The sequence below is a fragment of the Heliconius melpomene genome, chromosome 10, assembly GCF_056956725.1.
Source record: "Heliconius melpomene rosina isolate 202511_hmr_F chromosome 10, ASM5695672v1, whole genome shotgun sequence".
NCBI classification, from domain to species: domain Eukaryota; kingdom Metazoa; phylum Arthropoda; class Insecta; order Lepidoptera; family Nymphalidae; genus Heliconius; species Heliconius melpomene.
Genome location: NC_140398.1, coordinates 7,824,659 through 7,843,942, shown reverse-complemented (window position 1 = coordinate 7,843,942; position 19,284 = coordinate 7,824,659). Strand labels below are relative to the sequence as shown.

Sequence of the window (19,284 nt, the reverse complement as noted above, 5' to 3'; positions counted from 1 at the left end):
TTGCTATATGTATATATTTCCAGGTCGCTTCACCGAGGACGGTTCGTTCATCGGCCAGTACGTGCCGGGCGCGCGCGTGCTGCCCCCGCCGCCCGCGCCCGCGCCGCCCACCGCCATACCACCCACATACGTTTAAATTAAACACGCTAAAATTACATTGTTTATATGTTTATTTGAAACATTTGCAACTTCGTAGCAATGCAATGTGTTGCATCTGTGGTATTTATTGTATTTATTATTGGATATATCTCACTATGAATAACTGCCACTCGTTATGTCGAATCTCATGTCAGTGAAATCTTGATATTGTTTAGTTTAAATTTATTAGTTGGAAAGTATTGGTAGTAGAAGTTGGGATGATAATGGCCCTCGGGTGTCAGCGTTGAAGACTATAAACAATATTTATATTGTTAGATTTTTTACAATATCGCGTTTTTATGTAGTCCTACCAACATTTAGCAAATGAGGTTCCTTATACTGATACTAGTGAATAAAAATATTTTCACATTATCAATGCAATAAATAAAAAAACTTTTTATTAACATCTAGTCACTATAAAGAACCTATTTAGTGTTTATAGTGTAATTTAACTATGTACTATAAAGAACCTCATAAGGGCCGCCATCATTTCAATACGTTTATTTAAGACTGATTTTAAGTAACCAACTCGTATTATAGTCTTCATAATCTGACATCTAAATTTTGAATATGTAAACCGTATATCTGTATAGAATCTCCCGTTGACTTAGAAAATGTTTTACATGTTCGACAACGATTCGTGTAGAGTAGGAGAGTAGCAGGTTCAAATCTCAATATCAATTAATCGTATATAGTTAGGGTACGCGGTGATCGCGAAGACTTGAAAGAAAAAAAATATAAGAAATGCTATTTTTGTCACAGAATTGATTAAGGTAATTTGATTGATTATTATATTTAAAAAAATTGCTCTGGATGCCGGTGGTCGAACTCGCTAAAAATTACTCTATGATAATTAATATATTGCGCAATTTAGTTATTTCATATTTGAATATATTTTTGTGTGACATTCTCTCTTGTCATCTACCTGGCACTCGTTGCGTTTATTTTTTATATCGAATGCATATCTTTATACACTTTGTCTACAAACCTAGGACCACGAAAAATTTATATTTTAATAATATTTAAGATCTTGGAATTATTCTTGTATGTAGAGCAATTTTAGTAGCTTTATATCTCGTCATTGTTGCTTTTAATAGAAGAAATCGTTGTTGATTTGTAGGAAATATGAAATTTGCTATAATTGGAATTTTTTTATTGAGTATTATAGTTTTTTCATTTTTCTGTAAAATATCTATATAAAGATGTGGCGTATTATATTCTTATTATATCTTTTACAAATCATCAACGATATATTTCTCTATATAATAAACCACCTATTTAAAATAAATATAAATAAAAATTATTTTTATCAACCCATCACTATATCCACGAGACTCAACGTACTAAAGAATATATTTTCCTAAAATATTAGTGTTGGGAGTATTTTTATATTTGCGGTTTGACCACCGGGCGACGTTGGTGCTTCGCGGGCGGCGGGCGGATTGGCGTGATAGTAAAATAAGGCTTTTTATGATATTATTATTACTGTAATTATAATAAAAATAACAATACCACATGTAATATTTCACCTTGTGGCACACCACTATGTTGACGTTTGCAATTTTAATCTTTGATCGATTGATGATACAACACTACGTATTGTTCCCGCCGAGATATTTGACAATTGTGGTCGTTGACCTTAGTGTTTGGGATACAGTGACTTGTTAACGATTTCTCTTTTAATTACGAAATAGGCCAATTTGAATGAGACTTGGAAATAAATATTACCTTTGGTTAATTTTAATTGTAAATGTTCTAATTTTTTTTGTCATTTTCACATTTATTTACTTTTTATTACAAATGAAGAAGTTGTATCAATTTTGTCTACATGTTCTACACGTTGGCTTATTTTATAAAATAACTGCGAATTGACTACGACTTATCATAATACATCTGGAAAATATTCGAATCGTTAAAAGCCGAGCGAATATTATAATAACATTATTATTCAAGGACCTTTATGGCAAAAACGTTTCTCACTTATTAATGTCACTCATTAGTGTTTTTGAAATATTTAAAAATTGTTTTGCATTTGGCTTACAGCTACAGAGAATGTGACGCCTCGACTCGTTCCCGTATTGAATTGTATCTTGTACTAGTGTTAAGGTCTCGTGTTATCTAATGTTAGGCAACTAAGTCGCTTGTCGCTACAACTTTTTAACAAAAAGATTTTAACATGTCGATAGTTTCTTATATTTATTATATTGATTGAAATATATTATTGTTTATTTATTTATTCAAACGCCTAAAGGTGTCGGGTCCTCGTACATTCCACTCCCCGCGTCGGTCAGATGTAATCTGGATAATGTTTTTAAAACTGGACCGACGCACCATATAATGTTATTTCAACTCGAGTTTATTATTTATTTATTTATATTGTATTGTATATATTTTGCAAATTAGGATCGATCCACACTACAGTGCCGGTCACAGTGCGTTCTCGGTCCTATTACAATCTGATAAAGACACAATGAGAGTATACTATTGTAAAGAGCCAAGTCCGTTCTCTCACTACAGTGTGGACCGACCCTTATAGATCAGCTTGCCGCAATGGTCGATCACTGTTAGCCTGAGTTGTTTGTTAAGAATCTATCATGTCTATTGTACTTGTAGTAAGAATTTAATATATATTATTAATAAGATAGTAGAGCCTTCGTACGTACGCGTCTGTTTTAATCGCTTTTTATTATGACCGTTAAAATAATTGAATTTCTCATATTGTTAACATTCAAAATGGCGTTAAATTGTTGTTTGAATATTACGGTGATACACTCACTGCCTTCCCCTAAGCGTTGAATGTATGTATATGTGTTCAGTTTGTAGTTGTTCTCCTTCGTTTAACTAATCAAGATATTCGTCAGTTCACACTTGCCTTACATTGGATTTGATGAATATTAAATAAATCCAATTTATTGCACAAGTTTGCATTTAGACCTTCTAGTGTCACAAATAAAAAAATGTTAATGCCCGAATTATTATTTTATATGAAACATGACAATTTTCATTTTATTTTTACCTATATTTGTATCTATGTATAAACATTTGACTTGTATTCTTAATAACTGATTACGATTTTTTTTCTCAATTCTTTCGAGTATTATTAATGTTATAAATAACATGATTTATTGTAAAAGTTTTATTAAGAACACCCGTGTACTGACATTTTCTACCAATTGCAGAATTATCATGATACAAGACACAGATGCTGTATTATATATGAAAAGTTAGTTCACAGGAATGTTTCATGAACCCTCTTTGTAAGTCCACGGTGTGTTTATCAAAACTTACATAACTTACATTACTTACACTTGATTGATTGGAATTTTAACATATTGTATTAGCATTTATTTCATAAGAGACTCGCGTCTGTGACAAAGTGGCATCGGATTACGTTTGGTTCAATGTTCATTTCGCATTAAGTGACGGTAATTTATTGTAACTACGATGAATATTTTTTTATGTTGCATAGAAAATAAATTTTAAGAAATTATTTCTGTGTTTTATTTTGTTGTTCATCTTTTTTAAAATTGAGTTTTACAACAAAAATAGGTGTAACAAGCTTCTAATAATCTTACGTATCATTAATCAAACTATTAATGAAAACGTATGGTATTTTTGGCGACGACTACTTTGACGGAAAGCAAGAAGTGCGGTTTCGAGTTCTACTACGTCATTTTTTTTATCAGCTCGACGCTTTATTCTGCACATAGCAGGGTAGGCAGATGGCATCTAGTGTTAAGACATTCCGTTCCCCACTTTCTACCAAATTCTGGAGGCATTGCCTGTTGGCATTGAAGGCATTTGTACATTCCCTAAATACATATTTCCTTCCTTGATGTGGAATAAACCCAAAATTTAAAATATTTCAATATGTTATAACATCCTACTAATTTAGCTAATTAGGATATAACTAGCACAGTTGCGGTTTTAAAATAAACACCGAGTGAAATGTGTAAATTGATAAATATTTTTTTATCATCGGGCTTTTCCGTACAATTTTTATTGAAGCAATTCCCTTCATTGAAATTTAAATAAACAAAATTTGGTTCATTTGGTCCTATGATATAAAAAAGAATTATTTTCGCTGAATCCTTGAAGCATAAGTAGGTAGTGTGTTGAGTAGCGGAACTCAACGCTGCGGTTTGCCTCCTTACCAGAGCAGAGCAAGGAAATATAAATATGAAATATTTTATTCCCCCGAGTAGGAATCTAACCTACAACCGTCGGGCTTACAGGTGTACAAATGTGCCTCTGCGCCACGGCGGCCTTTATATTCAATTGAATATTTCATATATATTTAATTTTCATATATAATTGTTTTTATTCAATCCTGTTCTCATATGGAATTATTTTTATTCATTTCCAGGCCAGTTTAAAAAATGTTACATGACTGTTACAAATGGTTACAGTTCAGCTTTTTTAACGTAAAAGTTGTTTCTGAAACAAAAAGTAGCAACTGATGGCATACCTATGTGCATCTCCGGGGCGCGCGATGTCTGCGCCAAATTCCATCGAGATCTTCGGAGTTAACTCTATAATATCAACATTTTTTTAATTATACATGTATCTATTGGCAGTGAACAGAACAGAATGCACTTAATTTGGCATAATTTATTAATTTGCATTGTAGAATTACAATCAATCAAAATTAGTAAACGTACCTATGTAGGTAAAGATATAGGATGAGCCTGAAATGTTTTGATAAATAGAGTAAAAAATCTATACAAACATATATTATAAGATTCTTTATAAGATTCTTTATTGCACTAAATAACACACATAATAAAACATACATTACGAAAAGACATACACAACGGTGGACTTATCTCTAGAAGAGATCTCTTCCAGTCAACCCGTCAAGTTATGATAAAATTGTTAATAATCGCTGTATGTACATGTAAAATATATATAAGATAATATTATTCGGAGCATTTATTAAAGCAGTAGGACCTGAAACAATGATTTTCAATTTAATTGTCTGTTTGTCCATGCGCTTGTGCCCGCTAATCTTAAAAACGGCTTAACCGATTTAAATGCATTTTTCATTGATGTATTTTGGCAAACTCTGTTTACATTAATATTTGTTTTATTCTTTATTTTCCAATGTACCTATGGATATTGTCTTAAAAATTGTTATTAAAACACTACAGTGATTCAGATTAGTGAAAAATAACCTTATACTTCAAGAGGGTCACTAGTTTTTCATAAAATGGTAACTTACAAAACATTTTTCTCTTAAAAGAAAAGAAAATTTTCAATTAGGCTTTTTATAACATTGATGATACCGATTATTATCATTAAGTCTAATGATATATCTTTACCACATTATAAAATTTCATTCCATAATTTTCTCTAAAAAAGAATGTTGCAGATTTGCAATATACACTTCTTTAAGCACCGGTTATTGTTAAATCGGCCATCTTAAGTCTTAGAAATAAAGTTTAAAATGGTTATAAAATTTTGGTTACATCGAAGGCACAAAGACAACCCGGCGCCCTCCGGCAGACGGCAGTCCGCGCTCAAACGTAGAACTATATACACGTATTATTTAATAAATATTTTAAACAACCGTCTTCGTTTTCGATCTGTGAAGTGATTTTTTAAAATATGATCGCGTGATTTATATCTGCACCGCACAATTATTATAAAGACTCTTAACAGGTACGAAACGTGAGTTTAAATAATTATGTTTTTGCCAATTTTAAATATCCAGGATACCTGAGATCGTTGATCCCTCTTGTAGGTTTAATTGGTTGTTCGATTACAATCGAGTGCATTCTTGTGTTTTCGATAAACTTTTTAACGCCTGCCGCCTTTTTTGTTAATTGTTTTTTTTTTAAATCAGAAATTTTTGAAGCAATGATAGGTAATTAATAGTCCCTAATATATAATTTAACATAAAAATATACATAAATTATGATTACTAAGAAATTTTAAATTTTTGTTGATATTTATATGTAATATTTATTTAACACTTCCTCTTTGAACTTTTTAACTGTAAAAGTGTAAAAACGTAAACAATGCTATCTGCCGTCGGCGTGTAAACAGAGTTATTAATAGTGTCCCTGGATCATATGTTGGCGAGAGTGAGCGTCCAGGTAAAGCCCGCTGTTCATGATAATTGCCTGTAATTTTGGAAAAAATATGTACTATAATTAGGTTTCAGAAGTGAAATATCAAAAGAAAACTACACAACACTAATGTTACAAATACAATCTTATTTATTAAAAATCAAAATAACTATAAATTGAAGTTTATATAACATGAAACTTATATAAAACACCAACAACATTCGAAAACACATATAGGTATTTACTCAGTGTTAATTATAGCAGCTCTTTTAACCAATTCACAATATTTATTAATTAAAACATTTAAATTACTTTATAACTTGCTAATAATTATCTATTAACAACCTAGTAACAAATCACATCGACTACAACACGTGTAACCTCAAGTATATGAGGGCCAAATATGTCTTCCCGCTTAAATTAGTAACTTAATAACAAAATGAAAAGAGCGGGAGCGGAAGACATTGACAGTGACATTGACACATTGCAGTACTATATTTGACAGTTGACATTTGTAGCACAGAAGTCTCCCAACTCGGCCATTCTGACCCTGCGTCGTCCCCGACGTAGCTGATCCAGTTGCCTGATCACATGCTGGTGCATCCCGATTAGCCCCAAAGTCATCAGCGTCGTTTCATGGCTGTATTGATGAAAATTCTACAGTAGTACCATATTCGCTGTCTTCATCATCTAAAATTTTAAGTTTATAAATGTCTAAACATTACAACATAAACGGATAGGTAATCAAAATGTACAGACAAAAGATATAAAAATAAAAAGTTTCGAGAGCTCTCATTTTTAACCCTGTAAAATCTTCATATCCAAGTATGTTCAGTCCGGTGCAGCAAACTCTGGAACCTGTGAACAGAACAGTCAGAAGGCGTCCCCTCTGTCTGCCAGGACCAAACGTCCACATAGACGTCACATGGTCCACAATAACCAAACGTTCCCATAGACGTCACATGGTCCACAATGACCAAACGTCCACATAGACGTCACATGGTCCACAATGACCAAACGTTCACATAGTCGTCACATGGTCCACAATGACCAAACGATCACATAGACGTCACATGGTCCACAATGACCAAACGATCACATAGACGTCACATGGTCCACAATGACCAAACGTTCACATAGACGTCACATGGTCCACAATGACCAAACGTTCACATAGACGTCACATGGTCCACAATGACCAAACGTTCACATAGACGTCACATGGTCCACAATGACCAAACGTTCACATAGACGTCACATGGTCCACAATGACCAAACGTTCACATAGACGTCACATGGTCCACAATGACCAAACGTCAGCAAGGACCAAATGTCCACCTTGACCAAATATCCACAATGATCAAACATCCACATGGGCGTCACATGGTCCACAAGGACCAAACGTCCACATGAATGTCACATGGTCCACAAGGCCATAATGTCAGCAAGGACCAAACGTCCTTCAGAGCCAAACGCTCTTCACAAAATCTTTCAGGGCCACACACCCGTCAAAATTTCTCAGGCCATATGCCTCATTAGACCAAACGTCTGATACAAGTCAAAGTCAAAACATCCAACCCAACCCCATGTCTGTGCCCAAAGGGACCACACATCCAATTGAACTCAATAAACAAACTGCCACATTACACCAGTATTGTACACTAAGCCCCACCTTGGTTGTCAGACAAAAATTAAACAATTAGAAAAAGAATTAATGGAGGAAGAGAAAAAATAAAATGTCAGTCTGTATGTATGTAAACATGTAATGATTTAGAAAGAAATTGTGCTAGACAACAAAGCAAGAATTAGTGCAATACAGTTAAAATAACTTGTCAATGAAAAAAGGCAGTACAAATTTCCAGTCACTAATCCCCATGCCATTGTACCATGTTAGAGCTCCTCAAGTGGTTTAACTACCACCACTCAATAATTAATTGCCTCAGTCTTATAGAAGCTCGGCCTAACCTGACCTCTATTTATAATTCAACCAACATGTTCAATTTCTGTTGAAGTAATAAACATATTCGAAATTTTATGGGAAAATCGGTTTTTTTTGTTTGAGTATTAATAGTAACTGAATCCCATCATAACGCATTATCAACGTCATCAACATATTCTAAAACATGACCACATTCAATATGTGTTTACATAAAATATGACAACATTCAACACATGTTTACATAAAATATTCATAACCACCACCACCACCAAATTATCCGTGTGTGATCATCAATCATAGGGAGAAGATAGCTTCCTCCGACGTTCAACCCTTTCAGTGCCCCACAATCAACACATATCCAGTCATACACACTTTGGATTGCACCCTCCAACACACATACTACACTCCTCTCTTCAAGATAGCTGACAATTTCATATACTTTAAGCTTTTCCCCACCCCATATAGAAGATAAGCATTTTCCCATATTTATTTATTTTATTTATTTAAGAGAATCCAGCTAATAACTTAAGTGGTACATTAATGTGTTGCCAAACGCTGAATGTGCTGACAGACACTTCAATACAGACACACACTTCAGACACATTTCACACTTCAGACCAGGACAGACACTTCAATAGACATTCCTAGGCATTGTTTACTCCTCACTAATTAAGTTGTCTGAAATTGTCTCCTATATCATAAACGATAAATTATTATTTACTATAAACATTCTTCTGGTTACAATTTCCCATTTTAATTTGTTTAAAATAATTCAAACTCTGTAACCTCATAATAGTAATACACAGAAATCTTTTGCTACAATAATCCCTTCCGCTAATTACTTATATAGCTATTAATAGAGGTAAGTCTAAATATTTTATCCTCAGTTATATAAGTAATAGTTGTAAAGTTAGTCTTAGCAAAATTATTTATGTAGTAATCTTAATGAACTTGATGTAATCGATAATCCTATTTGTGAAACCGAAATTATGTCTATGTATGTTATGGCTTTTAATTCACTTCCTACTATTTGTAAAACAAATTTTATTTTAGGAAATTTACATTTTTGTCAATCACTAGGTAATAACTGATGGGTCTTTATTTATTCAAATCTATTAAATTGCATGTTAATTGTAATAACAATGATTTCAATGTAACTTTATTTGACACTGGAATTTTAACTTTGAAGCTGAATTTATTTACTCAGAATGTTACCTACAACATATGTTACAGATGTAATTAATTAATTATTAATATTTAGTCTCCATATACATTCTACCATTAGGCATGAAAATATTACATTTGGTTTTATTAACATAAAATTTACAATTTTTATATTTACTTGTTATGTAAAATTTATTAGTTCAATTAATCCAACAATTAAATTAAATTCTACTCATTCTGATTTCAATCTTATAGCAGACAATTGTTGCAATTGCACATAAATTAAAAATATTAATAATCCTAATTTGTTTAATTTAATAAATCCTAAGTTATATACAAGGTTTGCACCCTTATCTGCAGCATTGCATCACTTCAATACTATGTATGCATTAATAAGTCATTAGTATAAAACATAGTTAGTCTACCTGAAACTCTCCTAACAGCCACACATTTTTCTATATCCACTGTGACTCAATTCTATTTGTTTTATGATTGAGACTAATTAATATGTTTTAAATTATTACCAAATCTCTTTTTAATTGATTAAATCTTTTTTTTTTAAAACAACTTTAAGCCAAATGTACATAACAGCACACACATTCTACATACAATAACATCAGCATCTGTAATAGCTAGAACAGGCATGCAAGATCTCGGAACACCTATCAAGTCAGTTCCAAGTGAGAACTCATCAATAGCCAAAAGGGCACAAAACCATTTCCTGCCAACAAAGTCACAGTATTACTCACCCTCCAAGTGAGAGCTCATCAATAGCCAAGGAAACAAAACCATTTCCTTCCAACAAAGTAACAGTATTACTCACCCTCCAAGTGAGAGCTCATCAATAGCCAAGGAAGCAAAACCATTTCCTTCCAACAAAGTAACAGTATTACTCACCCTCCAAGTGAGAGCTCATCAATAGCCAAGGAAACAAAACCATTTCCTTCCAACAAAGTAACAGTATTACTCACCCTCCAAGTGAGAGCTCATCAATAGCCAAGGAAACAAAACCATTTCCTTCCAACAAAGTAACAGTATTACTCACCCTCCAAGTGAGAGCTCATCAATAGCCAAGGAAACAAAACCATTTCCTTCCAACAAAGTAACAGTATTACTCACTCTCTAAGGTACAGTTTATTGGTTCTTCCTCACACAACAAACATTTCAGAACAAACAAAGGTTACAAATCATACTGCTACCATTCCTAGGTTTCCTTATCCAATGTTACTCACACCCCTTCACCAATAACATTGTTCCAAACAATAAAATTGTTCCAATCTAAAAGAATTGTGTAACGGACGCCCAATTATTAAGCTATGAATCTCTTGTCTTTCTTTTTTTTTTTTTTTAGTCACTATTATTTATGCTCAACTGGCAAGCTCGAAACGCCATATATCAAGAATTCAATTCAATTCACTAAGCCCTATATACATTGACAAGAATCATCTCAAGGCAAACTGGCACTCGTCTCTCCTCTAGCACACTAAGCACAACCACAGGACTCTTCAGAATCAGCCTGCATGAAACATCAACCACCTATGATCACCAGTAATCACTCACTCACTCATTCAACCATGAACATCACCCTTAAGGCGCCCAGAGTCATGTGATAAACATTCTGAATCATTCCAGTTATTAGTACTTCTAACCCTCTCCACCTCCTCACACTATAGTTCAATATTATTGATAACAGAGTCAGTTTGATATAAAATAGTTTTGTATTATTCAACTATTTAAAGAATTTATTGCATCAGAAAGATTACGGGCTAACTTGGTAACCCCTGAAGTACACTGAGAAGGTGATGAGGTATCAGAGGCCATACTTTCAGATAATGCACCTTTGGGAAAAGTATCAAATCTAACAGTTAATCATTTAAATTTGTTTTTAACAAACTAGCATGACAGGTTGAATTATGAGAAGAAATATTATTTTGTGTACCTCTTTCAAGTTTGTCTAATCTCCAAAGAAATGCATTGTAATGCTCACCAGTAGAGGCACTCAGATACCTGGAGACACACAGAAACGCGTCGCGCATTGCAAGCAGAGGCGCGCAGACACGCGCGGGAACCGCATCGAGAGCAGTGGCGCGCAGATATGCGCGGGGACCGCATCGCAGCAGTCTCGCAGACGCATCGTACATTGCGAGCAGAGGGTGTGCAGACGCACACCAAGATGCGCAGGAATGCGTCGCACATCGCGAGCTGAGGGCGTGCAGAGGCACACCAAGACGCCCAGGTAAGCGTCGCGCATCGCGAGCTGAGCGCGTGCAGAGGCACACCAAGACGCGCAGGAAAGCGTCGCGCATCGCGAGCTGAGGGCGTGCAGAGGCACACCAAGACGCCCAGGTAAGCGTCGCGCATCGCGAGCTGAGCGCATGTAGAGGCACACCAAGACGCTCAGGTAAGCGTCGCGCATCGCGAGCTGAGGGCGTGCAGAGGCACACCAAGACGCTCAGGTAAGCGTCGCGCATCGCGAGCGAATGGCGTACAGAGGTACACCAAGACGCCCAGGTAAGCGTTGCACATCGCCAGCAGAGGTGCACAGAGACGCGCGGGGACGCGTCACTTGTCGTGGGAGCAGAAGCACCTCATAGCGGCACGGCGGCGGCATGAATGTCCTGCAACAGCACCAAGAAAGCACCAGCACGAGCGCTCGAGACACCCTTAGCGCTCGAGTCCCATATCATGGCTTTCAAATGACCTATCTCGCTAACCGCGACCACGTGTCGTGTCCGGTCGACGTGATTTGTTTTGTGATTTACTTCCAGCATCACCCATATCTAACACTGTATTGTATATAGGCAATAAATCATTTAAGAAAAGAGAAATGATGAAACTGGTGTTTTATTTGCTTTCACAAAAATAACAAAATTATAAGGTACAAGGATCTGGCCTGATGGGCTTAGATAGGTATCCCACTTCTGAAATTAGGTTTCAGAAGTGAAATATCAAAAGAAAACTACACAACACTAATGTTACAAATACAATCTTATTTATTAAAAATCAAAATAACTATAAATTGAAGTTTATATAACATGAAACTTATATAAAACACCAACAACATTCGAAAACACATATAGGTATTTACTCAGTGTTAATTATAGCAGCTCTTTTAACCAATTCACAATATTTATTAATTAAAACATTTAAATTACTTTATAACTTGCTAATAATTATCTATTAACAACCTAGTAACAAATCACATCGACTACAACACGTGTAACCTCAAGTATATGAGGGCCAAATATGTCTTCCCGCTTAAATTAGTAACTTAATAACAAAATGAAAAGAGCGGGAGCGGAAGACATTGACAGTGACATTGACACATTGCAGTACTATATTTGACAGTTGACATTTGTAGCACAGAAGTCTCCCAACTCTATATATATTATTAACAAAACGTATTTAAATATATCCTTGTATATATTTTTAATAATACCTAAATTTGATGATGATACATGAAACAGGTTTTAATTTGTTTCCAAGATGCAAAGGCTAGGATCAAATTAAAATAATAACAAAACTGTCGATTCATTTGCATATTGATTTATAATAGTGGTTGGACCAATTATTAAATTTAAAATTTCCAATAATAGATTTTGAGACTTACATTTATTAATACTGACGTGGAATTTATATTTCTTTATTTTTTTTAAATAAAAAAGAAAAATTGCTTCACGCTGTATCCACGCAGCAGGGTAGGCACTTAGGCAGAGGAAAATTAATGTTAATACACTCTGTTCTCTATTTTCTGCTGAATTCAGGAGACATTGCATGTTCAACGCCGCGTTTGCTTCGAAGTAATAATTTCTCGGATCGAACCCACGACCAGTGGCGTTTTCAGTTACACACTTGTGCCCATGCGCCAAAATAAAATTTAATGTTAAGTTCTTCCTTTTCTTCCATGCTTTTCCCCTTTATTTGGAGTCGGTCCTACTCGTATTCCGGCGCCAAGTCAGACGATCTTGGGTTGTCTATATATCTAATTTTGCCCGCGTCAGATTTTTGGTGACGGTTGTCCACTACGTGGCCTGTGATCTTCCGATACTCTTTTTTGTGTCCCGGATAGCCAGGGTAGTTTTTATGGTGTTACAACCGTCTCTTCTCACCACACGCACGTATTATCGCAAGCGACTTTCCACCATCTTATCCACTGAAAGACTAATGTATTTGGTTTCGTACTTTGTCTTGTGGTCTTTCGTACAAGTTTTTCGTACATTATTAAGTTATCGTTCTATGTAGTTAAATATTACATATACGAATCTTGTAACCTTATATTCTTGATATTGTAAGCCGTTGTAAAGCCGCAAGAAAGTCGATGCTGAACCGCAATTCCAATTGTATAATAATTTAATACTCTATATTATTATTGTGGAAAACTTCACAGAAATGTTACAGATACCCGCAAATGAGTCAAAACTTACCTACTCAATTATCAGGACGTTTGATTTATTTTTTCTATCTACTTATATTAGAAAGGTCATTAAAAAAAATCTAAAATTGAATTTATTTCAAAACATTTTCATAGACATATTTCAGGACACTATGACATATCAGCCATAGAAACTAAAATTCGAAGCGTCTAGATTGTTTCATAAATTTGAGTTAAATAATAACAACTAATTAAACAAATAGTGCTATCTATTGAGCTATTTTTAATTATAAAAACAAAAATATGATGATACTTAAAAAAACCGTGACCTTTACTCAAACAATAAAAAATAAAAAAAAAACAACGCATAAACAAATCAGACATAAGATAAGTATTTTAGATACCTATTTTTTAATATGCAAATACGCATTCCATGCTTGCGTAAATATTTTATTTGTAAAGCCGTTCGTATTACAATTATTACTATAGACTTATAAGATTTTAGTCCTTAACAGACAAATTGGGACTTGGGAGTAATAATGTTATCAAATGTGATAACAACTTTATTAAGTTAATATTTACTTATGTTAAGTTCAAGGTATTTAGTAATATGTATCTATTTATCCTTGATTTTGTGAAAACTATAAATAGAATTAAAATATTTTTAATGAAACTCTTTAACCGAATTAATCGCTTATATTTAATATTATACATTAGATTAATAATATATTTAATATTATGTGTAGTCCGTCCACGTACAATGAAACCCTGGCGCCTCCTAGGCCTGCCCAAATGGCATATTTGCTTTGGTAAACCAGGTAAAAAAAATTATTCCCAGTATTGTAATAAAAATCTATAATAATCGAATGTCGCAGTTCGGCAAGCTACAATTCCATTAATATATATGTCCTCTGTCAACGCGAAATTAATTAAAATCTACTTTTATTTAAATTTCTTCATTTTTAGCTTTATGATTATGATTTGCTTTATTTAGCCATACCTATTGAAAAGTAACTATAGAAGCCTGCCGGCCATATTTGCTAGGTCTTCTGGTGTTGCACAGGGTCGTGAGCGACCAGGATCACCTAACTTACCATTAAGTGACCCAGTTTGCCTTTTCTATAAACAATAGAGTTTATCCGGTTCTATCATACTCATAATTAAATCAATAAAAAAATTATACCCAAAACCACAAATTTTAAGAAAATTGCGTATATGGGTATTTATATTTATAAACTAAAATCCTCATTATGTGTACGTCGCGCGCCGTGAACAGGCGGCGTTGCAGGACGGGAGCGGGCGTCAGCCGGACTTTGTTTTTTACTTCACTTTGGACAGTTACCTGTTCCCGAGCGCTGCGGACCGCGGCTGGTTAGCTTAACAAGTGCTTCACACTACACAGGAGTGGACAACCTTTCGTTTATTTTGTCATTTTTATTGACTATTTTTTTCTTCACGCATCGTCTCCTTTTGAGTTCCCTATCTCAAAAGCAAAAGGAATCCCTATAGAATCATTTCTTGGGTGTCCCTCCCTGTGTCCGTCCATCTGTCAATACTTTTTTCCCCAAGATCGTGTGGAGGTAACTATTTATAGGAAAATAATCTTATAGGTCGTCGCTATCAACAGTTACGATATGAAAATTGACAATTTATAGCTATACCATTTGTATTAAATTTCGTACAAAATTAATAAACTCCCACGAAGTTAAACTGTTAACTTTTATAAGTTGTACATCCAGTTTACCTGCAATCATGAAATTGTTACGAAAATCGACTCGCACTTGACCACTTTTTTTAAGATAGCAAGCAATACTCCGTAAACTTTCTCAAACGGCGATCAACTTCATATAACAATCACTTTGCCAACACAAACAAGTAAAGAGAAAATATTACACAATGGGAAAAGCATGTTAAAAGTACTATATTTGTATAAATACAGTGGGTTAGTAAAGTAATAAGTAATACTTTACATGATATGAGTACAGTTCTTCAAGAATCCTTAAAATAATTGAAGTTCTTAATTTACTATAAAATAGATTATTAAATTTAGTCTGTTTGAAGTCGTGGGAGAGTTTCAACAGGCTGGATTTTTCTTTGAACAGAGCAACAACCCCTCCTGTAAACATAGATGATTCAGGAGGACATTAAAATTGTAAAGTTATTTACAATTTTCATATCTAGCAAGCTGCCACATAATTTTATTATTCACAATTAATGTTTTAGGCAAATTGGATCACTTTCTTGTCCGTCGGTTTGTCGTTGAGGTATCCAATCAATCAACAGATGGATTTGAAATATCTCTCTATCTTAGCTCTCATTCGATTATCTAGTTATCAGTAAAGCCTAATTATGACAATGTTTGCAATTATTGCCATAACTTTTAATCATATTAATTAAATAGGTACTATATATACACGATAAAAGAGTTAGTGGCCAGTCACTCGCCCCTGTCGGGTGTCGGCGCGGTGTTAGTTTCGCAAAACCACATCGGTCATTCGCTCACAGAGACCTTATCGCAGGATGTGCGCGTCGCATCGCGAGAGTGACATTCAAAACCGCAAGCGCAATGTATATTTTTATTCAGTGATTCAGATTGATTGGAAGGAATAGTGGCTGAAATTTAACACGTATAAATTGGTCATACATATAAACACAGTAAGGTAACATATGAAAATGTTTTAAGAAAAATATAAGGAGAGATTTTAATTTGATATGCATAATTTATATTAAATAAATAAAATAATAGTGTGCGTGTTGTAATTATAACAATTTGTGAATGTAATAATCGAGAAAAATTGTGATGTGAAGAATTGGAATGTTGATTCAAAGCAAGTTTACATTAATTGTAAAATATTTAATTTTTATCAGCGAGTAGATATATAAAATTTTAAAAAGTTGAAGAATATGAAGTGGATATGGAAATTTAAAAAAAATCTATATAACACATTCCTCATACTGGGTCCATTGCATAAGAAATTGATTGGAAGTGTTTTGACCAGAAATCTCTGAGTTCTTGGATATAAAATATGTACCACATAATATGTTTTATTTCATTAGAAGTAATTGTAAGCGAAAGCCAGTGCTTTATTCTCTCATCTCATTCAAATTAAAAAACTCCATACCATTTGTTTACGATACTTATACATATTATGTAGATAAACAGATAAACCCAACACATTTAAATATATTGAATTTGACCTTCTTACAGTATAAACATATAATATTTACAAATAAACAAAGATGTTTAACATTAACATAAATCATTATCTCAGTTATCGTAATACAACTGTGAGAATTCCATATATAAGTAGATACTATAAAGATAATATGATACCTAAATACATAATGGACAATAAATAACGAAGTCAAGGTATACAGGATCATAAACATCTATATCATTTTAACAATAGCACTACGAAATTTTCCTTATTTGCAAAGATTTAGAAAGAAACATAAAATTTACTATACAAATACTTATATTGAAATAGAATAATTCTACAAATCAAAAGGCATAATATAATAAAATGTACGTGTATAAGACACAGCCTACCTACTGCATAACAGCAGTAATAACACATTTCTTAATAAAATGACAATTTAATTAATAATCTACGTCAATTCAATGATTTGTACTAATTATAAGTTATCAATCAGCTCTGACCCACGCAATAATTAAAATATAATATAATAAATTCATCGTGATATATTCTTACCTTTTTATGTTGGTACCTATATGTTTTTTATGTTGGTACCCATATATTTTTCCATTCCTTTTAGTAGCTATTCTTACCATTTAAATGTAAGGTAGTCGTGAATTTGAATCCCGCTCGGCTGTATCGTAATACTAGGCTCCCGGGTTCCCTTTGCCCACTCTACTCCGTGCGGGAAACAGCGTAAAGCAAGAGTGAGACATAGAGTATAACGAGATAATGATAATTATTGTTCATAATTTTTTTTTACAAAATTCTATGTCATTGAAATTTAAAAGTCTAATCTCATATAATTTTTGCAGTAGCTATAAATAAAAATAGTACATATAGAAAAGTTTTCCTTTTAAAAATTAACTTTTATCCTAGACAAAACAGTTTTCAACCCCTGTGTTTCTACTGGTGACTGGTGCACTGTTTTTTTTTCGTTAACACCTTTGTTAGTATAATTCGACATCAGAAGTGAAAAAAAGTATTAGAGATTACTTTTGACAGGGGTTATTTAATGAAGTTGTACGTTTTTTTCACTCTCACCGTGTTTCTCACGGCGCGTCCATTGTGGGAGCACGTCCCGGACCGCACCAATCAATTATGTTAACTGTGATAATTTTATTTTTTCCACTCGTGTTTTTTTTTTTAAGCGCCCGTCGTCCTATTTGTACGGTCAACAGACATATTATACGCTTGTTACACGCTTGTTATTTGGTTTGCTTTTCGCTAATGCTTTAGTGTCAAACAATATAAATAAACATATAAAAATAGCCTTTGGATGATAGGTTTTTCCTGAAGATATTTTATCAGCCATGAATTATGTTTGAATAAAATAGAAAAAATTAGAGTTATTTGTACCTTAGAATTGTCGCTTGGAAATTCTTTTGCGTGGGAGTTGTAACCCTTTTCGAGTTAGGTATTTCCATATTTTCTTTATTTCTTTATTAATAGTGTCTGTAAAAAATGAAATTTAGATTTTCTCTCTATAATAGTTTAAGGAAACCGTTACTACGTTTTTCTGTTTCCCTACACTAGTTACTAAATTTAAGTCCGTGAGTACCTAACAGAAGTATTTTATCTACATCCTATATGTGTACATACTTCTACACTACTAATACTATAAAAGTATAGCTATAAAGTTTGTTTATCGGGTTAATCGGGTTAATCTCAAGACCTACTGATTTGAATTGAAAAAATATTTTTGTGTTGGATAATTTATTTATTGAAGAAGGTTATAGGCATTATCCCTTATATATTATATTATCTCAGAAATACCTTGGGCACTTAGAACGAGTCAACTCTTGACGGGGTGAAAGTTGAACGTTAAAGTTTGTATACTTAAAAGTATTTAGGTATTATAATTTTATTCCAGAATGTGGCCGTCGGCGTCATTTGCAGCGCGAGTGTGCGCGGGAGTGGCGCTGGCGATGTCACTCACGCTGGGAGCGGGCCGCCGCGACTACAAGGACCCTGATAGGCAGAACTCTGATATATCGCTGTGGATCGACGAGCGACAAGTGCGAATGTTTAGTGGTATGTACAAGGCTACAAGCAGTGTTCCCTAGCTGAGGGCGGCAGACGGTTACTTGACGGTTTTCGTATGCCTTAAAGAAATGTTGTGCCGACGACTAATTCTTCTTACTTGTCATTTGTAAACGGATCAGCAAACTTATATATGTGTATGATTTTACGTAAAAATACTTAAGTAAGTGATTGGGGAAAGCAGTGGGCGGGAGTTCTATCTAGATTCTCCCCGTAATAAACTATGAATGTGGTTTTTTAACCTCAATGACCTTAAAGGATTAGAAAGAAACTATTTATATTTTGCCTATTACTACGTTCTACACAATCTACCTAGAGATTTGGTGATTATTTGAAGAAGAAAAAATATAAAATTAATAT

At 33.8% G+C, this 19,284-nt stretch overlaps 2 protein-coding genes across 9 annotated transcripts in view; both read left to right on the top strand.

The window, feature by feature from the left end:
- The window catches only part of Nrg (Neuroglian), a 35,607-nt gene extending 31,979 nt beyond the window's left edge, over positions 1-3,628 (top strand). For all 3 annotated transcript variants that reach the window (XR_014878347.1, XR_014878348.1, XM_085191791.1), the window contains one exon: positions 24-3,628. Coding sequence is in view for 1 of the 3 variants with exons in the window: in XM_085191791.1 (XP_085047917.1) it covers positions 24-136 (113 nt within the window). In the remaining 2 variants the exon portion in view is untranslated. The remainder of the gene's footprint in view (positions 1-23) is intronic.
- A 2,009-nt stretch (positions 3,629-5,637) lies between these two features.
- shf (WNT inhibitory factor 1) overlaps positions 5,638-19,284 on the top strand; it is a 19,708-nt gene continuing 6,061 nt past the window's right edge. For 3 of the 6 annotated variants that reach the window (XM_085191486.1, XM_085191485.1, XM_085191480.1), the window contains exons 1-2: positions 5,638-5,799; positions 18,755-18,915. In XM_085191486.1, coding sequence (XP_085047612.1) covers positions 18,756-18,915 — 160 coding nt within the window. In that variant the 5' untranslated portion in view covers positions 5,638-5,799; position 18,755. Of the gene's footprint in view, positions 5,809-6,101; positions 6,237-16,161; positions 16,345-18,754; positions 18,916-19,284 lie in introns of those variants that run through there. The other 3 variants (XM_085191482.1, XM_085191484.1, XM_085191481.1) reach the window with 3 other exon arrangements.